At 40.4% G+C, this 25,479-nt stretch overlaps 1 protein-coding gene across 6 annotated transcripts in view; it reads left to right on the top strand.

The window, feature by feature from the left end:
• The window catches only part of Drep2 (DNA fragmentation factor-related protein 2), a 285,668-nt gene that overhangs the window by 205,155 nt on the left and 55,034 nt on the right, over positions 1 to 25,479 (top strand). For 4 of the 6 annotated variants that reach the window (XM_053798008.2, XM_053798009.2, XM_053798005.2 and 1 more), the window contains one exon: positions 22,837 to 23,184. The exons of 1 other annotated variant lie outside the window; for it this stretch is intronic. In XM_053798008.2, the coding sequence (XP_053653983.1) occupies positions 22,837 to 23,184 (348 nt within the window). The remainder of the gene's footprint in view (positions 1 to 22,836; positions 23,185 to 25,479) is intronic. One more of the 6 variants, XM_053798007.2, reaches the window with a different exon arrangement.

The following is a 25,479-nucleotide window of genomic DNA, read 5'->3' as shown; positions in this document are numbered from 1 at the left end:
AGAGAACCGACATGTTGATAAATTAGACACATGTGCAACTCTTGGGTATCTTTATTGAGGAAACGTTTCGCCACACAGTGGCTTCATCAGTCCATACAAAGGAGAATTTGAAGAACAGGAGGAGAATGAGGTAATCAGTCCCACATCAGTCCATACAAAGGAGAATCTTGAAGAACAGGAGGAGAATGAGGTAATCAGACCACATCGACTCAAGGTTGAGGGACTGATTACCTCATTCTCCTCCTGTTCTTCAAGATTCTCCTTTGTATGGACTGATGAAGCCACTGTGTGGCAAAACGTTTCCTCAATAAAGATACCCAAGAGTTGCACATGTGTCTAATTTATCAATCTTGAAGTTGCACATAATAAAAACAGTATTACAGTTAATGGTTCAAGAAGTAATATTTCATAGATTGGCAGACGTTTACTAGACTAGAGGTCATATAATATATTAACTGATTAATATATTAACTGTTTTGGTTGGTTTGGTTAGTATTGAGAGATGAGATGATTTTTAAGCAAAGTCCTAAATTTATAAGTAGGTAGATAGTAGATTCGCTGATATATTTGCCCGGCCCAGGCCTTTTCCAGGAGGTGGCCCACCCTTGGCTCCCTATGATGGGAGTGTCTTCAGACCAATGTCTGCCATGGGAGAATTTATAAGTAGTCAGGGGATCCTTTACTGGTTCAGGTAGTGAATTCCAGATCTTCGGGCCCTTTATGTGCATTGAATTTTTACATAGTTTGAGACTGACACAAGGGATGTTGAAGAGTACCTTATGCCTTGTATTGTGACTGTATGTTCTGTTGTAGCTATCAAGGAGAAGTTTAAGTGGAGAGGTTATGTTAAGTGGAGGATCAGCTTACAATAACAGTGAGGATCAGCTTTCAATAATAGGATCAGCTTACAATAATAGGATCAGCTTACAATAATAGGAACACCAATGTTGACTACAGTAGTGTGCATATTAATTAGTACAGTGATGTAATAAGACATTTATTTGGAAAATTAATGTTTATTTGAAAAATAGACGACAGTGATATTACAGATAATTGATTTAATAAGAGATATGACTACCCTTTGCTTTTATAATAATTGCTACATGCTTTGGCATAAAGTCGACCAGTACCAGTGTTGAACACATTTTGGCAGGTTCTACGTTGTGGTACCAGGTCCTGATAACAGCAGCATTTACCATCTCTACAGTTGAACAGTCCTGTTTTGAAATCCTGCATTTGGTTATTGCCCATAGATTCACAGTTGAGTTGAGGTCAGGAGAGTTTCCAGGCCAATTTAGAATGGTTAGCCCACTCTCTTTGAAGAATGTCAGCATTTTTCTGGAAGTGTGGCATAAAACAAGATCCTGCTGGAAAATGCCTTCTACATCAGGAAAGTTTCTATCCATGTACTTCAAAATGCACCTCACTTGAAAATATAACTTTTCTCCATACATCTGCCGTCCATCTCTTATGATTGAGTGCCCACCGCAGCCATTTTTTCTTCGTAGCAGCAATCATCAGTTGTTTCTTTACCGACTTTCTGGCAGTTCTGCCAACTTCAAGGAGCCTTTGTTGAAAAGTTGAAGAATCAACATTTATGCCAGATATTTATATAGATATTGCTGGTTTTCTTGGGATCCTTCACACTATTTGTTAATAATAATAATAATTTTTTTTTTTTTATTTTTTTTATTATCACACCGGCCGATTCCCACCAAGGCAGGGTGGCCCGAAAAAGAAAAACTTTCACCATCATTCACTCCATCACTGTCTTGCCAGAAGGGTGCTTTACACTACAGTTTTTAAACTGCAACATTAACACCCCTCCTTCAGAGTGCAGGCACTGTACTTCCCATCTCCAGGACTCAAGTCCGGCCTGCCGGTTTCCCTGAATCCCTTCATAAATGTTACTTTGCTCACACTCCAACAGCACGTCAAGTATTAAAAACCATTTGTCTCCATTCACTCCTATCAAACACGCTCACGCATGCCTGCTGGAAGTCCAAGCCCCTCGCACACAAAACCTCCTTTACCCCCTCCCTCCAACCCTTCCTAGGCCGACCCCTACCCCGCCTTCCTTCCACTACAGACTGATACACTCTTGAAGTCATTCTGTTTCGCTCCATTCTCTCTACATGTCCGAACCACCTCAACAACCCTTCCTCAGCCCTCTGGACAACAGTTTTGGTAATCCCGCACCTCCTCCTAACTTCCAAACTACGAATTCTCTGCATTATATTCACACCACACATTGCCCTCAGACATGACATCTCCACTGCCTCCAGCCTTCTCCTCGCTGCAACATTCATCACCCACGCTTCACACCCATATAAGAGCGTTGGTAAAACTATACTCTCATACATTCCCCTCTTTGCCTCCAAGGACAAAGTTCTTTGTCTCCACAGACTCCTAAGTGCACCACTCACTCTTTTTCCCTCATCAATTCTATGATTCACCTCATCTTTCATAGACCCATCCGCTGACACGTCCACTCCCAAATATCTGAATACATTCACCTCCTCCATACTCTCTCCCTCCAATCTGATATTCAATCTTTCATCACCTAATCTTTTTGTTATCCTCATAACCTTACTCTTTCCTGTATTCACCTTTAATTTTCTTCTTTTGCACACCCTACCAAATTCATCCACCAATCTCTGCAACTTCTCTTCAGAATCTCCCAAGAGCACAGTGTCATCAGCAAAGAGCAGCTGTGACAACTCCCACTTTGTGTGTGATTCTTTGTCTTTTAACTCCACGCCTCTTGCCAAGACCCTCGCATTTACTTCTCTTACAACCCCATCTATAAATATATTAAACAACCACGGTGACATCACACATCCTTGTCTAAGGCCTACCTTTACTGGGAAAAAATTTCCTTCTTTCCTACATACTCTAACTTGAGCCTCACTATCCTCGTAAAAACTCTTCACTGCTTTCAGTAACCTACCTCCTACACCATACACTTGCAACATCTGCCACATTGCCCCCCTATCCACCCTGTCATATGCCTTTTCCAAATCCATAAATGCCACAAAGACCTCTTTAGCCTTATCTAAATACTGTTCACTTATATGTTTCACTGTAAACACCTGGTCCACACACCCCCTACCTTTCCTAAAGCCTCCTTGTTCATCTGCTATCCTATTCTCCGTCTTACTCTTAATTCTTTCAATTATAACTCTACCATACACTTTACCAGGTACACTCAACAGACTTATCCCCCTATAATTTTTGCACTCTCTTTTATCCCCTTTGCCTTTATACAAAGGAACTATGCATGCTCTCTGCCAATCCCTAGGTACCTTACCCTCTTCCATACATTTATTAAATAATTGCACCAACCACTCCAAAACTATATCCCCACCTGCTTTTAACATTTCTATCTTTATCCCATCAATCCCGGCTGCCTTACCCCCTTTCATTTTGCCTACTGCCTCACGAACTTCCCCCACACTCACAACTGGCTCTTCCTCACTCCTACAAGATGTTATTCCTCCTTGCCCTATACACGAAATCACAGCTTCCCTATCTTCATCAACATTTAACAATTCCTCAAAATATTCCTTCCATCTTCCCAATACCTCTAACTCTCCATTTAATAACTCTCCTCTCCTATTTTTAACTGACAAATCCATTTGTTCTCTAGGCTTTCTTAACTTGTTAATCTCACTCCAAAACTTTTTCTTATTTTCAACAAAATTTGTTGATAACATCTCACCCACTCTCTCATTTGCTCTCTTTTTACATTGCTTCACCACTCTCTTAACTTCTCTCTTTTTCTCCATATACTCTTCCCTCCTTGCATCACTTCTACTTTGTAAAAACTTCTCATATGCTAACTTTTTCTCCCTTACTACTCTCTTTACATCATCATTCCACCAATCGCTCCTCTTCCCTCCTGCACCCACTTTCCTGTAACCACAAACTTCTGCTGAACACTCTAACACTACATTTTTAAACCTACCCCATACCTCTTCGACCCCATTGCCTATGCTCTCATTAGCCCATCTATCCTCCAATAGCTGTTTATATCTTACCCTAACTGCCTCCTCTTTTAGTTTATAAACCTTCACCTCTCTCTTCCCTGATGCTTCTATTCTCCTTGTATCCCATCTACCTTTTACTCTCAGTGTAGCTACAACTAGAAAGTGATCTGATATATCTGTGGCCCCTCTATAAACATGTACATCCTGAAGTCTACTCAACAGTCTTTTATCTACCAATACATAATCCAACAAACTACTGTCATTTCGCCCTACATCATATCGTGTATACTTATTTATCCTCTTTTTCTTAAAATATGTATTACCTATAACTAAACCCCTTTCTATACAAAGTTCAATCAAAGGGCTCCCATTATCATTTACACCTGGCACCCCAAACTTACCTACCACACCCTCTCTAAAAGTTTCTCCTACTTTAGCATTCAAGTCCCCTACCACAATTACTCTCTCACTTGGTTCAAAGGCTCCTATACATTCACTTAACATCTCCCAAAATCTCTCTCTCTCCTCTGCATTCCTCTCTTCTCCAGGTGCATACACGCTTATTATGACCCACTTCTCGCATCCAACCTTGACTTTAATCCACATAATTCTTGAATTTACACATTCATATTCTCTTTTCTCCTTCCATAACTGATCATTTAACATTACTGCTACCCCTTCCTTTGCTCTAACTCTCTCAGATACTCCAGATTTAATCCCATTTATTTCCCCCCACTGAAACTCTCCTACCCCCTTCAGCTTTGTTTCGCTTAGGGCCAGGACATCCAACTTCTTTTCATTCATAACATCAGCAATCATCTGTTTCTTGTCATCCGCACTACATCCACGCACATTTAAGCAACCCAGTTTTATAAAGTTTTTCTTCTTCTCTTTTTTAGTAATTGTATACAGGAGAAGGGGTTACTAGCCCATTGCTCCCGGCATTTTAGTCGCCTCATACGACACGCATGGCTTACGGAGGAAAGATTCTTTTCCACTTCCCCATGGACAATAGAAGAAATAAAAAAGAACAAGAGCTATTTAGAAAAAGGAGAAAAACCTAGATGTATGTATATATATATATGCATGTGCGTGTCTGTGAAGTGTGACCAAAGTGTAAGTAGGAGTAGCAAGATATCCCTGTTATCTTAGCGTGTTTATGAGACAGAAAAAGAAACCAGCAATCCTACCATCATGCAAAACAGTTACAGGTTTTTGTTTCACAGTCATCTGGCAGGACGGTAGTACTTCCCTGGGTGGTTGCTGTCTACCAACCTACTACCTTAATAATAATAATAATAATAATAATAATAATAATAATAATAATAATAATAAGAATAATATCTTTATTTCTACAAGTACTTGTACAAGGTATACAGGCCTTGCTGACATCAATGACATACTACTATATAGAAAGCCTCTTGTTATGCTGAGCATTTCAAGAAAATTAGGTCAGTTTTGTCCCAGGATGCGACCCACACCAGTTGACTAACACCCAGGTACCCATTTTATACTGATGGGTGAACAGGGACAGGGGCATCAGGTGCCTTATGGAAACACATCCTAATGTTTTCCAGCCGTACTGGAGATTCGAACTCCGGACCTCAGTGTGTGAGCTGAGTGTGCTAGCGATCATTGTGAGGTGTTGTCTTGCATTTTCTTCCACATCCTCCTTGACGCCGTGCACCACAATCACCAGTGTTGTCAGTTCTCTTCAGAATCTGACCAACAGCTGACTTTGTTAGGCTCAAATTTTCAGCTATCCATCTGATACTCAAATCAGCATGTTTTCTAAAAACTACAATACTTGCATACTTCCTAGGAGTAACATCCATCATTAATCTCAGTAGTAATCATGAAATACAAAGGAGAATGTGTTGAAACCATGTTCACTCACAGAGCACACTTGCAGGAATAGCCTTACAGAACAACAGCTGTTGTAGCACTGATGAGAGTAGCACGGTAATACCACAGATGGATAGTTGCCAAAAGTCATTAACACACTCGTATGAAAAGAGAAGAACCCAAACTACATTAACCTTTCATTGTCCAGACACCTGATCTGAGAATTGCTCTTAGTCTCCAAGAATTTTCCAAAAAATGAAAAATTATTTTTCTTATTAAGTGACAGAGAATCTTTTTCCAAAGGTAATGAAACAAAAAGTACAAAATTTGATGGAAAATTACGCTTTCATGAATTTTGCTGTGCCAGTGATATTTGCCCACTTTGAGTCCCATTTCAGGCCAATTACATTGTTCCAGCAGACCAGATAATTAGCTATTTCACTAGTATGTCTTCCATTTTATTGACTGAGCACAAGAAACTGCCCAATCAACTATTTCAACTACCCAATAAAGTAATCAGAAATTGGTAATTTGGCCAATTTCACAGAAATTTCAAAATATGCCAATTTCAAAATAGGGTCCAGAATAAACCATGAAGACATTCCTGGCACTAAAATAACATTTTCTTTGTTACAAGCAAACAAATAAAATTTTCTCTGTTACAAGCAAACAAATAACATTTTCTCTGTTACAAGCAAACAAATAACATTTTCTCTGTTACAAGCAAACAAATAACATTTTCTCTGTTACAAGCAAACAAATAACATTTTCTCTGTTACAAGCAAACAAATAACATTTTCTTTGTTACAAGCAAACAAATAACATTTTCTTTGTTACAAGCAAACAAATAACATTTTCTCTGTTACAAGCAAACAAATAACATTTTCTCTGTTACAAGCAAACAAATAACATTTTCTCTGTTACAAGCAAACAAATAACAAAACAAAAAGTTTATTTCTTTGCAAAGGTTACAGTGTGTTTACATTTCATAATTTGATTGATAAAAAAAAAAGGCACTAACATGCCGGGGCATTTCAGGCAGACTTAACCTAATACAGTGGACCCCCGCATAACGATCACCTCCGAATGCGACCAATTATGTAAGTGTATTTATGTAAGTGCGTTTGTACGTGTATGTTTGGGGGTCTGAAATGGACTAATCTACTTCACAATATTCCTTATGGGAACAAATTCGGTCAGTACTGGCACCTGAACATACTTCCGGAGTGAAAAAATATCGTTAACCGGGGGTCCACTGTACTAAAAGACTACTTAAGTCTCGACAAACTTCAGATATTCAATATTTTACTCAGTTATTAATATGAAGTAGTAAAATTTACGTTTGTAATAATGGTTTAATAGATAATAAAATATTTGGGAGAGTTATTCATTATTTAGGTTTCCATGCTTTACACATGAATTCTTCTTTGAATTTTTAGTCATACAAAAAATGGAAGATTTACTGTTATGCAGTATTGTAATAATTGTATAAATAATATCAGTGCATTCATGAATGCATATTAGACCCATCAGTTGGATGTGTGACATGATCTATTTACTCTTGAATATTGGCAATAACCAAACATTTCTGTTACTTTGAGCTCAATTTCAAGCTATTTTCAGTCCAATTTCATGCTATTTCTGTAATATATCTACCATTCTGTCAACCGAGACCAGTAAATCGAGAATACAACTACATTAGTGCCAGGAAAAATGGACCCCCCCCCATACCACCAATCCAGCGACATTCATCTTTCAGAGTCAAACGCAATGTTCGCGGCTTTCACAGAGACCCACATAAATGATCACTTTGACAATGAAATATGGATCCCAGGTTACAACCTATACAGATGTGACAGAGTGAACAGGCAAAAGAAGGGGGAGTTGGCCTGTATATCACAGTCACTTATATGCTCGGAACTATTAAACGCCTCAAATGATGTAGTTGAAGTTTTCGCAGTAAAGATCGAGAACCAAAACCTGGTCACTGTGGTTGTACACAAGCCTCCAGATGCAACTTCCCAACAATTCCAAGAACAGCTTTTGAAACTTGATCATTGTCTGGAAAATCTTCCAGCTTCTGCCCCCAATATCTTGCTCCTGGGGGATTTCAACCTAAGGCACCTAAAATGGAGGAATGTAGCAAATAATGTTGTAGCTCAGATGAAAACTCGCACACACATGAGCTGCACAAAATTCACCTGTAACCAGCAAATAATAGAGCCTGCAAGATTGGAGAATACACTGGATGCCATCTTCACTAACAATGATGATCTGATATGGAATATTACCATATCAAAAACAATATACTCAGATCACAACATAGCAGAGGTTCAGAAATGTATGTGAGGGGCCCCAAACTGACAAAATGTGATCAATTACGAGGGAGCCTTCACCAAATTCAACTTCAGTAACAAAAACATAAGGTGGGACCAAGTAAACCAGGCCCCAAATGATATAAACTGGGAAGATAGCCTAAGCAACACTGATCCAAACCTATGGCACTCGAGGTATGCTCAAGGCATATTCCTTTGACCCTTTCAGGGTTTCGGCCATACTAGTACGGCTTATGCACCAGGGTTTTTGACGTACTAGTACGCCTAAATTCTAGTGCCCTCAAATCTAGTGAGAGAAAGCTGGTAGGCCTACATGTGAAAGAATGGGTCTATGTGGTCAGTGTGCGTGGTATAAAAAAAATCCTGCAGCACACAGTGCGTAATGAGAGAAAAAAAACTTTGACCGTGTTTTTGGATTAAAACAGCAACTTTGCACTGTATTTTCGTATGGTATTTATTGTTGTATTCTAATTTTCCTGGTCTCATTTTATAGAATGGAAGACATGTTACAGAAATTGAGATGATTTTGACTGGTTTTACAAAGAAAACTACCCTGAAATTGCACTCAAAGTAGCAGAAATGTTCGGTTTTTACCAAAGTTCAAAAGTAAACAAATCATGCTATGCGTCCAATATACGTCAACTGGTGAGTCTAATATTCTTTCACAAGTGCGCTGATAATATTTATACCATTTCTACACCAATGCAGTAGTCTGCATAACAGTAAATCTTCTATTTTTTTCTGAGAATAAAAATTCAAAGTGGAAAGCAAAAGAATGTAAGAGGGGCATGGGGACGTGACTAATGAGCAGAGGAAATGTTATTTTAGTGCTAGGAATGTCTTTCTTGTTTATTCTGGACCCTATTCGGAAATTGGCATCTTTTGATATATGTGTGAAATTGGCAAAATTGTTAAATTCTGACCACTGTATTGGATAGTTGAAATCAGTAAATGGGTGGTTTCTTGTACTCATTCGATAGAAAAAATGGAGTTCTAGCGAAATAGTTATGATTTTTGTCGAAAATAGGGCTCAAAGTGGGCAAAATCGCCAATGCGTAAACATCATCGAGACCGCTAACTTCACGAGAGCATAATTCCATAAGTTTTCCATCAAATTTCATACTTTTGGTGTCATTATGATCGGGAAAAGATTCTCTATCTTTTCATAAGAAAAAATAATTTTTTTTTTTTTTTTGAAATTTGGCCGACCCTGAAAGGGTTAAGGAAAAGGAGAAGATGTAAACTAGAAAGAGAAAGGCGCTCCATATACAAGCGAAGGCAAAGAATAACAGAGCAGCTAAAAAAAGCCAATATATCTGTAATACATAGGGAGACACTGGACAGAGAAATAGCAAACATTGAACTAAAGCTAAAGGAATCTTACAGGAGTCAAGAAACGAGAGAAGAACAAAAAGCCATAAATGAAACTGAAAGAAATGCAAAATATACCTTTTCTTATGCCAAATCAAAGTTGAGAACAACATCCAGTACTGGGCCTCTATGAGTCCTACACAGATGACAGCAAGGAAATGAGTGAGCTTTTCAAGTCCCAATATGACTCGATTTTTAGTGAGCTGCTAACCAGACTGAGAGTCAATGACCTAAATGAATCTTTTATGAGAGAGAGACAGAATTTGGTAGACTCAAACCTATCTGATATTATCCTGACACCAAATGACTTTGAAAAGGCAATAAATGACATGCCCATACACTCTGCCCCAGGCCCAGACTCATGAACTCAATGTTCATCAAGAACTGCAAGAAGCCCCTATCATGTGCCTTTAACATCCTATAGAGAGGGAGCATGGACACAGGTTGTCCCACAGCTGCTAAAAACACCAGACATAGCCCCACTCCACAAAGGGGGCAGTAAAGCAGTAGCAAAGAACTACCAACTGATAGTGCTAATGTCCCATATAAAAATCTTTGAAAGGGTTCTAAGAAGCAAGATCGCCACCCATCTAGATACCCATCAGTTACACAACCTAGGGCAACATGCGTTTAGAGTTGGTCGCTCCTGTCTGCCCCAACTACTGGACCACTATGACAAGGTCCTGGATGCTCTAGAAGACAAACAAAACTCAGATGTAGTATACACAGACATTGCAAAAGCCTTTGACAAATGTGACCATGGTGTAATAGCACACAAAACGTGTGATAAAGGAATAACAGGAAAAGTTGGTAGATGGATTTATAATTTCCTAACAAACAGAACACAAAGAGTAGTAGTAAACAGAGTCTGAGGCAGCTACGGTGAAAAGCTCTGTTCCACAAGGCACAGTACTCGCTCCCATCCTGTTCCTCATCCTCATATCTGACATAGACAAGGATGTCAGCCACAGCACCGTGTCTTCCTTTGCAGATGACACCCGAATTTGCATGACAGTGTCCTCCATTGAAGACACCTCAAGATTCCAGGCGGACATCAACCAAATCTTTAAATGGGCCACAGAAAACAATATGAAGTTCAATGATGAGAAATTTCAATTAGACTGATATGGAAAACGTGAAGATATTAAAACTATATTGGAGTATAAAACAAATTCCAACCATACAATAAAGCGAAAAACTAATGTAAAAGACCTGGGAGCGATCATGTTGTTGATCCCCGAAATCCTCTCCAAGTATACTCCAGGTATAAAACCTCTACAACAATACACCACAAAGTCACTGTTTTAAACCAAAAATACATTTGCAGTTTTTCTCTTGCACTGTGTACTGCAGGATTTTATTTATATGATGCACACTGGCCACGAAGACCCATTCTCTCATATCTAGGCCCAGATTTACTGCTCACAGTTTATCCGAGTGAACTGAGTTCATGGTGTAGTAGTACGGCACACAGTGACCTCAAATCCATAGCACTACAGCACAGAAGGTGATGGGTTGATTAAGCAGGCGACTAAGACATATTATGAAATAATTACATAATTTACTCCTGTCCCAATTAATTTGCACACTACTGTATACAAGAAATTGCTCTCCAATTCTCATTCTTGATATGGAAAGGTATTGGGAGGATTGATGTAACCATGTACAATACCTGTACAAACATATCACAAGTATTAATTGTAATATTGTTTTAAGACAATTGCAGACAAATCTGGGAATGGGTGGGATTTGAACCTCAGGCCAGTGTGTTAACAACTGTACAAACTGGCTATAATAAGACTCATACAGCTAACTATATTTCTATACACCATAGGAAGGTTAGCATAGGCCTGCCACTGTGACCACAAATGATGAGTTTTACAAATGAATCCCACACCAATGTGGCTCTGTTGAACTCTAGCTGTAAAAACTGTATTTGTGGTCACAGTGGCAGGCCTATGCTTACCTCCCTTTGGTGTATAGAAACATAGTTGGATGGATCTTATTATAGCCAGGTGGTACAGTTGTTAACACACTAGCCTGTGAGTTTTAGGACTTACCATGGATCAAACCCCAGGCATTCCCTGATATGACAGGCAGTCCCAGAGTTATCACCTACCACAACTATCACCTGCCACAACTATCACCTACAACAACTGTCACCTGCCACAACTATCACCTACCACAACTGTCACCTTCCACAACTATCACTTGCCACAACTATCACCCACCACAACTATCACCTACTACCATCAATAACCACTCACTGCTGTGAAAATAACCAGAATATCTTTGCAAATATAAACTATGTAACACATATTAATAAATTTATTTCAATATAGGAATAAAAATTCCCTTGCATTTGCAACAATAAAAGTAATGGTAAGATGACTCAGAGGCTCGAATGCTCAATGACCGCAACAAACACAAATGAAAATAAGTCAATTCATCCACAAAAAAGTCTATAGTAATGCATATTTCAACATTTAACCCCTTCAGGGTCTGTCCCGTAGATCTACGGCTTCACGTTGAGTGTCCAAACCGTAGATCTATGCCAAAATTCTAGTGCCGTCAAATTTAGCGCGAAAACGCTCATAGGCCTACATGTGAGAGAACGGATCTGCGTGGTGGGTGTGCGCCATAAACAAAAAATCTAGGCGACCGCATAGCATTGTGGGAACGCCGGCTCAGTTACCCTTGTTCACCATGCCTCGTCGCAAGTCAGCTCTCACTCCCCGGAAAATTGGGACTCTCCTCTTCCTATCTGATAGTTCTGACACTGATGGAAGTGGAAATGAAGACGAATTCTACGGCTTTGATCAGTTAGTGACCGAAAAGAATGACCAGGATATCGATAATAGTGCAGAAAACCCTGACGATCCTCAACCTTCTACCTCTGGTGTGGACACTCGTGACTCACGGTTGGTTGTTCCTCATCGCAAGAGAAAACTAATATTTTCGCGTGGCCAGGCCTCTGACTTCAGTAATGATGATGATAGTGACGTGGACTGTGATTTTATTGCGCTCGACGATCATTCGAGTAGTGATAGTGAGGAATCATATTTACCAGTGAAGCGTCGGTATGTTCGCCGCCGCATGCGCTCGGGTAGTGTACCCTATGCTGTGCCCAGGGGACGGAGTACATCCCGGAGTACATCCTGGAGTACATCCCGGAGTACATCCCATGGCCCAACACCAGTTTTAGGTAGTGATAGTGAGGATGATGTGGCTACACTTGGCATGGATAGACCACAGGCATCAGTGGATGGTGTTAGTGGTGATGGTAGTGGCACCACCATGCGTGACTCACCAGCCCAGGCTGGGACCCATGCTGCTGACTCGTCAGTTCAAGGACAAAGCGGAGTGCCAGCCACCAGCCCACCACAACCACAACCACCTGCACAACCAGCCTATGATGTCCAGTATCCACCAGCAAACCGTATGTGGGATTGGCAGCAAAATCCCAATTTTGTTCCCAAGCCTCACCACTTTGATGACTCTCAAAGTGGAATTCTACCTACTTGTCCCCTTGGAACCACAGCCAATGAACTGGAATTCTTTGAATTATTCTTTGACCAGCCATTGATGGAAATTATTGTCAGGGAAAGTAATAAGTATTTTCAGTACACCATGGCAAATACGATCTTATCACCACAGTCAAGACTACACAGGTGGAAAGAGACGACTGTTGCAGAAATGTATTTGCTTTTTGCAACAATAATGCTTATGCCTCACGTCTATAAGCATAATATAAAAGCATACTGGTCCACAGATCGGCTAATTTCTACCCCGGTCTTCAATGAAATCATACCAGTGAACAGGTTTATCTTACTCTTATGTATGTTGCACTTCTCTGACAAAACCAGGCCTGACAGAAGTGACAGGTTATATAAGATTAGAAATGTTTTCATGTATCTCAAACAAAAGTTCAGCATATACTTTTATCCATTCAAGAATCTTGTAATTGACGAGTCTTTGATTTTGTTCAAAGGTAGACTGTCATTCAAGCAGTATATACCGAGCAAGAGGAAACGCTTTGGTATAAAACTGTTTGTACTCTGTGATTGTGACAGTGGCCTGGTGTTGGATATTGTTGTATACACGGGTAGTAAAACATTGAAAGATACCAAGATGTTATTGGGTATCTCAGGTGACATAGTGAGAAACATGATGGCACCTTATCTTGGTAAGGGGCATACATTATATACCGATAACTGGTACACAAGCCCATTACTCAGTGATTTCATGCAAGTGAACAAGACAGATGTGTGTGGCACAGTGCGTTCTAATCGTAAACATATGCCCAGGCTCAACGCAGGTGCTCGTGGTGATGACGTGCAGGTGTTTACTGCTAATGACATCATGGCATTACAGTGGCATGACAAACGAGATGTCACATTGTTGACAACCATTCACCGTAATGAAATGCAAGACAGTGGCAAAGTTGATCAAGTGACTAATGAACGTATTCGAAAACCAGTGACAGTGATTGATTATACACAAAACATGTGCTTGGTTGACAAATGTGACATGCAGATTGGTTTTGTTGACTGTGTTCGTAAGAGTTACAAGTGGTACATGAGACTTTTCTTCCATCTCATGGACATTTCAATGCTCAATGCATATAATATGTACCAAATAAAGACTGGCAACAGACCACCGTATGGTGAATTTTGTTTGTCTGTTGTCAGACAACTCATAATGAAGTACCAGGTAAGAACACCTGCTATACAACACGGTCCTCGAATTCCTCAGGATATACCCAAGCGTTTGAGGAGGGAAGGTGATCATTTCATAATACAGCTTCCTTCAACTCAGAAGAAATTTGCTCAGAAGAGATGCATCGTCTGTGCACAAACAAAACAACGGCAACAAAGACGCAAAGACACTCGGTTTATGTGTGAGGAATGTAAGGTGCCTCTGTGCATGGTGCCTTGTTTCAAGGAGTTCCACAAGCTCCAGCAGTTCTAAAACCATGTCCAGTGATTGTAAATATGTAAATATATGATAGAACATTAGTATTATACAAGATTTGTGCATGTTTATTGTAATAAACAACAGTGGTAAACAATAATATGATAACTTTAGTGCGGTTTTTGTGTTCAATACAGTGAGTTTGTATATATACATTATATACAGTATTGGTCTCTCAGGCCCCAAATGTTAGTAGGAATAGAAAAAAATTGGAAAAGAAAAGAAAAAACAACAAAAAACGCAAAATAATGTAATGCGCGTATGTGGAATTCGTCGATGTTGCCGCCGCCACATCATTTTTGACAAACTTCTTGGCACTGTATCTCGGTAAGTACTGGTCAGAATTTTTTTTTTTTGTCTTATTACCTTCACAAAAATATGGACACTGGAGCACCACTTCAGATTTTGGCCTTGGACCCTGAAGGGGTTAAGATTCGATGGTGTCATATTCTGACACTTTTTTTAGCTAACATCAGATGCTTAATCAAGCGTGCCAATAATTTATGATATTTCAGACTGTTTCTGTTTAGCACTAAAAATATTTTGACTAAAAAAACCATTATTTTACATTCAAAGTACAGTGGATCTCCAGTTTTTGTACCGTCTGAATATCGTACAATTCAGATTTAGAACACTTTTTCGGGCGAAATTTTGGTCCGGATTTCATACCTCCATCTGGAAGTTGTATGTATCAGATAAAATAAGATAAGATAAGATTTCGTTCGGATTTTTAACCCCGGAGGGTTAACCACCCAGGATAACCCAAGGAAGTCAGTGCGTCATCGAGGACTGTCTAACTTATTTCCATTGGGGTCCTTAATCTTGTCCCCCAGGATGCGACCCACACCAGTCGACTAACACCCAGGTACCTATTTGCTGCTAGGTGAACAGGACAATAGGTGTAAGGAAACGTGTCGAAATGTTTCCACCCGCTGGGAATCGAACCCGGGCCCTCCGTGTGTGAAGCGGGAGCTTTAGCCACCAGGCCACCGCGCCACCGCTCATCCAGGATGCTGTCACAATCATGCGTCCGTGTCTCAGTCAGGATCTGTCACTTGTTGAGTGAGCATTAATCCAAAACATTTCGCAGTTTTCGTGCTTGGAGAAAATTATGGCCAGAATGTGTCCAAGAGAAGGATTTTGAAAGGTTTGAGGCTGACCCTGTTGACCCTACAAATGTTGTGGAATGTATTGTGTCTTTGGGGAAGTCCATGGGGTTGGATGTGAGTGGCCAGGATGTGGAAGAGTTGGTGGAGGACCACAGGGAACAGCTAACCACTGAAGAGCTGCAAGACTTTCATCTGGAACAGCAACAGACCACAGCTGAGGATATTGCTTCAGAGGAGGAGGAAGAGAGAGGGAAAAAGGTGCCTTCTTCAGAGATTAAGGACATGTGTGCAAAGTGGAATTAATTGCAAACTTTTGTTGAAAAATATCACCCTGACTAAGCTGATACAAGCCGTATCTGTAACATGTTCAGTGACAACACCTTATCCCATTTTAGACAAATCTTAAAGAGACGCCAGAAACAGAGCTCTCTGGACAGATTTTTAGTGCGACGGGTCCAGTGCCTGTAAAAAACAAAGAAGGGAAGTAACCCCAGAGAAGGCTTTGATACCTGATGTCCTCATGGAGGGGGATTCCCCTTCCAAACAATAACCTCAACACCCTCTCCCCTCCTCGCCTTCTTCAATATGCCAACAAGAGTCTTCAATAAAGGTATGTACGTAATATTCATTTATCGTTAAAATTAGTCATTTATATTTATTTCTCATTGTTTTCTGTATGTAAAACTATAGTTATTCTTTAAAAAATATATTTTTTGTTAATATTTTTTGGGTGTCTGGAACAGATTAATTGTATTTACATTATTTCTTATGGGAAATATTACTTCGGTTTTCGTATGTTTCGGATTTAGACCGACCTTTTGTAACGGATTAAGTATGAAATCTGGGGTTCCACTGTACCTAATTTCCTAGATTTCTTTTCTATTTTTTAAATTATTTTTTAAAAACATCAAAAAATGTTACTTAATTGCACACTTCGATGATTCACAGCAGTTTGAAGCATTTTTTAAATAAATATTTTATGGCAAACAAGATGCTCTGGTGTCGAGGATGTGTCCCCCCCTCCCCCCTGTTATGACTTGCTAAATTTTGAAAAAAAAAATTAATGGTATCCACGGTAATAATGTTGAGCCTGAGATAAGTCATTCATTAGATGTTTTTTCTTTGGTTATCCTTGATAATTTACACTGTATGATAATTGTACATATGTGTACCTGTGCCTAAATAAACTTACTTCTTTCTCTACGTTTGAACGGGGCCCAGCATGCTAGTACAAAAAAAATATGAAAAAATATGAAATACGTTTTAAATTTACAGAAAAATGGTTAAGGAATCTGGCAACATTTTGGTGTAAGTCTCATCTTCGTACAATGTTTACACAGCAAATTATAGTCAGTACAACATTTGTACAGTTGTTGTGATAACTCCATAGTTGTGCAAGACAGGTATACAATACCGACAAGATGAAAGATTAAGACACTTGTGCAACATCTGGTTATCTTTATTGTAGACGTTTCGCCATCCAGTGGCTTTATCAATACAGATTCTAGGACATAATTAATTATGTCCTAGAATCTGTATTGATAAACCCACTGGATGGCGAAACGTCTACAATAAAGATAACCAGATGTTGCACAAGTGTCTTAATCTTTCAACTCCATAGTTAGTATATCCTTCCATTTGTAGTGAATATTTGGCAGATTTATTAAAATCACCATTTGGTATCATTACAAAGTTGGAGGAGCTACCTCAGGCGAGGGCAAAGCTAAACGATGTTATGATGTGAATATTACGTTGGTCCGGGTGCTATAAAATTTGCATATTTACCATATTTTTGACATTTTAATTATTCCAGCTATCACACACTTTCCTCAATTATATAAGAAACATGCTATGCATCATATAAACATGATGTATAATTAAAATTTACTCCTCTCAAAATCACTAATATTAAGCAGTCTGAAGCATTAGGTTTAGGCTGCCCAAAATGCCCCGGGATGATAGTGGCTTTCTTTGTACTTAACAAATGAAAATTGCAGTCACACATTGTAAACACTGCAAAGAAATAACAAATTTGATGTACATGTATATCTTTACAATTGGCGTAATTGTGAGATGTGGTAGCCGCGCATGTTGAATGCTTAAGGGAATGCTTACATTAATGAGATGTTCATATCAGCCACTGAAACTTATCCTGCCTTCTGTTCAGACAGTAGGTTATTTAAACCACTAGCATGCAAAATTAATTCTATATTCAGTGGGTAAGTATTTACAGCATATACATATAACAAGTCATTAGACCCAGCCCTCACATTCACAACAGACATTACATAACCTTCTCGTATAGGGGTCAGCCATTCAACCATATGGGCACCTAGTCACATGGTCCCATCTGAAAGCAATTACCCGTCCTTCCTCCCAGGTGGTCTTAACCCAGTGTTCTGATACACTGTAGCAGCCCTTAATGTACTTGAGAGAGAAGCCTCTGAAGACTGAAGTGGTGCAGGGTTCCATATGAACATCAGTTGGACATGGGTTAGTTGCTCCTGGTCACAGACCAGGCCACAGGGGCATTGACTTAATTATAAGTCTTACCTGTTGGCAAATCACATCTTGCCTAGAAGTATGAGAGTAGCTTCATCCAGCCTCATCAGCACAACAATGGTGGATGAACCAGGTTAGGTAGGGTTTGTCAGGAAACAGGACAAGTGTTTCTTGACATGGGTTCTTAGTTATATGATGACCCGCCACTGGTGGTCCACACTTACACTCACTCACTCACCCATTTGACTATAAGCACAGAAATACGTATCCTAATCTTAAAATAATGATTCCTAACTAGTCATAAGTTTGCCTGTGATACTCCAATATAGAAACTATGTATTGTACCAAAACAAAAGCATTCACATTGCTAAACTCACAAACTAGTATTTGTCACTTAGTATTTAGTCAACTTACTCCACAATTTGTTATAATTTAGGGTTAAGAATTAATCTAAGTTTGCCCGAAATGCCTAGCCTTGGTGGGCGTTCTAGTGGTACACTCTGTAATTAGTATTTTACTACATGTAAACCACACAATCTGTAAACCCCGCATTGTAATCCTTATAGAGAATAAACTTTAATTGACTGATTGATTAGTCATTTGACTAAGGCCTTCTGCTGCCTTACCCCCTCCACCCCTTTAAAATTTGAAGTTATTTTAACTAATTTTAGGTGAACGAGCCAGCCTCTCCCCAGCTTTTATACTCACAACAAACAACAGAACACAATGATACACAATATTTCTTAACTAATTCATTAATACTCTGTTTTTCTCCCGTAACTAGAACTTATACTTTTAAAATACTGTTGTTACAATATAATTATTTTATTATGTGCTGTTTACAAATGAACCTATTTTTATTTAAATACAGAGTTAACACATTTTGCCTCTGCCTATAAGACTAGTCAATTCTTATGAGAGAATCAAGGCAGATTTGTCACCAACAGTTCAGTATAACTGTTATAGGTATCCTGCTACTTAGGTACATAGCTACATAGTGGTTCTATAACCACAAAACAGTACTATATTCACATATTTAAATTCCTCTCATTATAATCCTCATTATACAAATGGAAGGAAGCTAAAGATATTTAAATCTTGAAGTCCCTCTCAATTGATATCTAAACATTGTCTCGAGTATCCTCATGTTTTTGCACAGATGTTGCAAAGTATATGAAAACATTGCTGGTATTGACTGCTGTGCAGGAATCAACAAGTGAAACCACATTTAATGATGCCTCTGAGACTCCTGTGGTGAGAAATATTTTATATATAAACACTGATTACAGGAGAGCCCCACTTATACAGCAGGTTAGGTTCAGGGCTACTGCTGTACAGGAGGGCCCTGCTTATACAGCAGGTTAGGTTCAAGGCTACTGATGTACGTGAGGGCCCCACTTATACAGCAGGTTAGGTTCAGGGCTACTGCTGTACAGGAGGGCCCCACTTATACAGCAGGTTAGGTTCAGGGCTACTGCTATACATATAGCAGGCTAGGTTCAGGGCTACTGCTGTACAGGAGGGCCCCACTTATACAGCAGGTTAGGTTCAGGGCTACTGCTATACATATAGCAGGTTAGGTTCAGGGCTACTGCTGTACAGGAGGGCCCCACTTATACAGCAGGTTAGGTTTAGGGCTACTGCTATACGTATAGCAGGTTAGGTTCAGGGCTACTGCTGTACAGGAGGGCCCCACTTAAACAGCAGGTTAGGTTCAGGGCTACTGCTATATGTATAGCAGGTTAGGTTCAGGGCTACTGCTGTACAGGAGGGCCCCACTTATACAGCAGGTTAGGTTCAGGGCTACTGCTATACGTATAGCAGGTTAGGTTCAGGGCTACTGCTATACGTATAGCAGGTTAGGTTCAGGGCTACTGCTGTACAGGAGGGCCCTGCTTACACAGCAAGTTAGGTTCAGGGCTACTGCTGTACATGAGGGCCCGACTTATACAGCAGGTTAGGTTCAGGGCTACTGCTATATGTATAGCAGGTTAGGTTCAGGGCTACTGCTGTACAGGAGGGCCCCACTTATACAGCAGGTTAGGTTCAGGGCTACTGCTATATGTATAGCAGGTTAGGTTCAGGGCTACTGCTATATGTATAGCAGGTTAGGTTCAGGGCTACTGCTGTACAGGAAGGCCCTGCTTATACAGCAGGTTAGGTTCAGGGCTACTGCTGTACAGGAGGGCCCTGCTTATACAGCAGGTTAGGTTCAGGGCTACTGCTGTACAGGAGGGCTCCACTTATACAGCAGGTTAGGTTCAGGGCTACTGCTGTACAGGAGGGCCCTGCTTATACAGCAGGTTAGGTTCAGGGCTACTGCTGTACAGGAGGGCCCTGCTTATACAGCAGGTTAGGTTCAGGGCTACTGCTGTACATATAGCAGGTTAGGTTCAGGGCTACTGCTGTACAGGAGGGCCCCACTTATACAACAGGTTAGGTTCAGGGCTACTGCTGTACATATAGCAGGTTAAGTTCAGGGCTACTGCTGTACAGGAGGGCCCTGCTTATACAGCAGGTTAGGTTCAGGGCTACTGCTGTACATGAGGGCCCGACTTATACAGCAGGTTAGGTTCAGGGCTACTGCTGTACAGGAGGGCCCCACTTACACAGCAGGTTAGGTTCAGGACTACTGCTATATGTATAGCAGGTTAGGGGCAGGGCTACTGCTGTACAGGAGGGCCCTGCTTATACAGCAGGTTAGGTTCAGGGCTACTGCTGTACATGAGGGCCCCACTTATACAACAGGTTAGGTTCAGGGCTACTGCTGTACATATAGCAGGTTAAGTTCAAGACTACTACTGTACAGAAGGGCCCCACTTATACAGCAGGTTAGGTTCAGGGCTACTGCTGTACATATAGCAGGTTAAGTTCAAGGCTACTGCTGTACAGGAGGGCCCTGCTTATACAGCAGGTTAGGTTCAGGGCTACTGCTGTACGTGAGGGCCCGACTTATACAGCAGGTTAGGTTCAGGGCTACTGCTGTACAGGAGGGCCCCACTTATACAGCAGGTTAGGTTCAGGGCTACTGCTATACGTATAGCAGGTTAGGTTCAGGGCTACTGCTGTAGAGGAGGGCCCTGCTTATACAGCAGGTTAGGTTCAGGGCTACTTATGTACGTATAACAGGTTAGGTTCAGGGCTACTGCTGTACATGAGGGCCCCACTTATACAGCAGGTTAGGTTCTGGGCTACTGCTGTACATGAGGGCCCCACTTATACAGCAGGTTAGGTTCAGGGCTACTGCTATACGTATAGCAGGTTAGGTTCAGGGCTACTGCTGTAGAGGAGGGCCCTGCTTATACAGCAGGTTAGGTTCAGGGCTACTTATGTACGTATAACAGGTTAGGTTCAGGGCTACTGCTGTACATGAGGGCCCCACTTATACAGCAGGTTAGGTTCTGGGCTACTGCTGTACATGAGGGCCCCACTTATACAGCAGGTTAGGTTCAGGGCTACTGCTATACGTATAGCAGGTTAGGTTCAGGGCTACTGCTGTAGAGGAGGGCCCTGCTTATACAGCAGGTTAGGTTCAGGGCTACTTATGTACGTATAACAGGTTAGGTTCAGGGCTACTGCTGTACATGAGGGCCCCACTTATACAGCAGGTTAGGTTCTGGGCTACTGTTGTAAAGTGAAAATTACTGTCAAGTGAGTCAGTCTTTTCACTTTCAAATGCATATAAATGCCTGATAGCATGTTTACACTATCATATATTAGGTGAGCTATAGAGCTAGGCCTAAAAAATGCATATACAGTACACACATTACTTACCTTAAAATATTTTCTTTCTTAGTTTATAGTGAATATATTTATTGTAGGAGGTCTAAAATGCCATAAACTGAAGCGCTGAAGTTAAAGTCGTGATATTTTGCCTTTATGGTAAAATATCATGATGTTTATTTCATCTAAACTATTATCTTGATCAATTTTTCCCTTAAACTGAAGTATAGAGAAGCAGTTTGATTTAAAATTGTGATGTAGCTGTAGAATACAGCTAGGGTAAGTGAACAAGTGATAATGGCACAGCAGTGTGTAGTTATGGTGAAATTAGCAGTTACTAGCCTTCTTGTTTGGCCTTTTAGCCATTTTTCCCTCAAGTTGCACCGTCATAAATCAATTTCTCTGAGTCATGTTTGAAAATAAGTTGCAGTTTTGCAATAGTCGTATAACGAAAATGTCTTAGAAGGATTGCGTCTTAATCGATGGTCTAGTATTAAGCCTATAATTGGCAAGGAAATTTATAATTAAGAATATTATCTCTGCTTGCAGTGTTTCTCAACCCGGTGTGTCAGCCAGCCGACATGTTTCTGCAGGTGTTGGTGTATTGTGTTGTACTTGTTAGCTGTGTGTTGCTCGGTGGGTGATGGAGGCTTTTGGCACTGCTGGTAGCAACATCTTTCACTGTGGGTGTGCAGTTGGTTCTATGGGGGATGTGACAGTGATTTGCTGTCACTGGAGAAGCTGTCACTGTGCCAGCTGTATTTGATGCTTCTACAGTGTATTGCCATGTCTATGGTGTATCGATACCTATATGGTGTGTTGCAGGACATTGCACCAATTGTATTCTCGTGTCTATGGTGTATTGATACCTATATGGTGTGTTGCAGGACACTGCACCAACTGTATTGTCGTGTCTATGGTGTATTGACACTTCTACGGTGTATTGTCGCGTCTACAGTGTATTGATACCTGTATGGTGTGTTGCAGGGCACTGTGATAAACCACGAGAGTGAGCACAAGAGTTCCTACATGGGTGGAGGACCTGGGGCGACAGCAGCGGTGGTGGGACGACTCTCTCGCCAGGGCTCCTCGGTGGACTCCTCACACTCGGCCACGGTGCACGTGCACACGCCCGAGTGCTGCATGTATGGCCATCCACACACGCCGCAGCCGCGCACCCGGGCGTCACCCACTGGCGACCAGGCCGAGTGCGACTTCCACTGCTGCTCGTTGCACGAGGAGGGAGGTCGCATCCAGGCAAGTCACGTGCACCACCAGCAACACCATGTGCACCACCAGCAACATCATGTGCACCACCACCAACCAGGGCCTCAGGTGCACGAACAAATACAGCAGCAACAGTATCAGCAGCAGCAGCAGTTGCAGCAGCAGCAGCAGTTGCAGCAGCAGTTGCAGCCGCAGCCATTGCAGCAATATCAGCAGTTGCAGCAGGAGCAGCAGCAACAGCAGCAGCAGCGACAGCAGCAACAGCAGCGTCAGTCTGTCTGTCGTATTCATGAACAGCCCTGCAACTGCTGTTGAATTCACCCATCCTATTAAATTATTCATTGACTCTGTGAGAGGTCTGAGAGGAGACAGCAGTGTCTGCATCTGCTGTTGTTCCACCAGCACCTGCTACAACAGCAGCAACCTCTGACCTTGCTGTTGTTGCACCAGCACCTGGTACAGCGACAGCAGTCCCTGATCTTACTGTTGTTCCACCAGCATCTGGTACAATGGCAGACAGCAGTCTTTGTATCTTGCTGTCATCAGTACTTGGTACAATGACAGCAGTCTCTGGTCTTGCTGTCATTCCACCAGTCACCTCACAGTCATCAGTCACTGCAGCTCAGGTCAGTGATCAATGGTGGCATTGACCTGCTCCTGCAGGCTGCAGTCTGCTCAACGCTCAAACACTCCATCTTGATCCATGGCTTAGTTTAACCCCCTAGTTCAAAAATTTTAGGCTATAAGCCTCAATCACTGCCATACACATTAATAATACTAATCACTCTAATAGTAGACTACTACCATGATAGTTTGGTTCTGACTATCATTACTAACAATGATAGTAGGCCACTACCATGATAGTTTATACCAACTACCATTGCTATCACTGGTCATAGGCTACTAACACTGATAGTAGGCTACTAACACTGATAGTAGGCTACTAACACTGATAGTAGGCTACTAACATTGATAGTAGGCTACTAACACTGATAGTAGGCTACTACTATGATAGTTTAATTCCAACTACCATTGCTAGCACTGATAGTAGGCTACTACCATTACAGTTTGATACCGACTACCATAATAATACTAATAGTAGATTACTGCCAGGATAGTTTGATTTCAATTACTATTTCTTGCTTATATCAATTTTTTCCACTTCCCAACAACTGTTCAATCAATAACGGAAATCCAATTGATACTTATAGAAATTTTAAAAATTAAAAAAAAAAAAAAAGTCGACTTGATCCGGTACTTATGCTTGTATAGGCTTATGCATCTACCATGCCTGCCATCGTGGTTGCCATGGTATTAATTCCATTGCAACCATTTTTACTATAAACACTGGAGTACTGCCATAAACTATCAGAGATAGTTTTCTGTAAATAGTCACCAGGCATTTTTTTGTATCAATATTTGTAGAATTAATATCTATATTTAGGATAGAGTACTAACTCGTTTCGAAAATAGACGAAGTTGCATAATGCGACGGCTAGAGTAGATGGTCTATCACTTGCTGGTCAGATCTTGTCAATTCATTTTCAACAATCCCCTTATGTTTACAAGAGCGAACTATTACAGTAAAATTGTTTTGGATTGATGTGGAAATTGACTGACAGACTGTGGATGACCTAATTGGATCGAAGAACAGAACAGGTGAAAGATACTGCTATACAGTCACTTTTCTTTTAAAGCTCCTCTATATACAGTCAGTTCTTTTATAAAGCTCCTCTATATAATTGAAGTTTTTGCTGACATATTTAAAGAGTTCATCCAGGACTGAACAGCAGAGACTATGATGATTTGTTCACTTTTGGAATTGTATATAGAGGAGCTTTATAAGAGAACTGACTGTATATAGTGGAGCTTTATAAGAAAACTGACTATATATAGAGAAGCTTTATAAGAGAACTGACTGTATATAGAGGAGCTTTATAAGAGACTTGACCGTATAAAGAAAAGCTTTACCATTTCTGTTCGCCAATCCAAATGGTTTCTTGCCTTATTATAATGATAATAATAATAATAATAATAATGAAAATAATAATAGTAATGATAATAATAATAATAATATCAATAATAATAATGTTATTTAATTGTCATGTGATAATTTCCCATTTAATTAAAATTATTTAAAAAAGCACCAAACCCGTATGGGTAGTTGAGCGGCGCTCTCTGTATTCTTGCTAATCCTTTTGATAAGGTTCCAAAAGAATTCAATTTGTTGTGTTTGAATTTTAGACAAAATTTATAAGTTTGTCATGTTTGGATTGTAGACAAAATTGATCGATTTGTCAGTTTTGAATTTAAGTCAAAATTCAGTAGCTCACTCTTCACTTTTTCTCTACTTTTAAATAAAAAATAATTGCCAAGAGAATTAATTCAGAATTGCAAGCAGAA

Source organism: Cherax quadricarinatus, chromosome 93 (assembly GCF_038502225.1).
Source record: "Cherax quadricarinatus isolate ZL_2023a chromosome 93, ASM3850222v1, whole genome shotgun sequence".
In the NCBI taxonomy this organism is placed as follows: Eukaryota; Metazoa; Arthropoda; class Malacostraca; order Decapoda; family Parastacidae; genus Cherax; species Cherax quadricarinatus.
The sequence above is the reverse complement of the archived record's forward strand: the minus strand, read 5'-3'. Positions and strand labels throughout refer to the sequence as shown.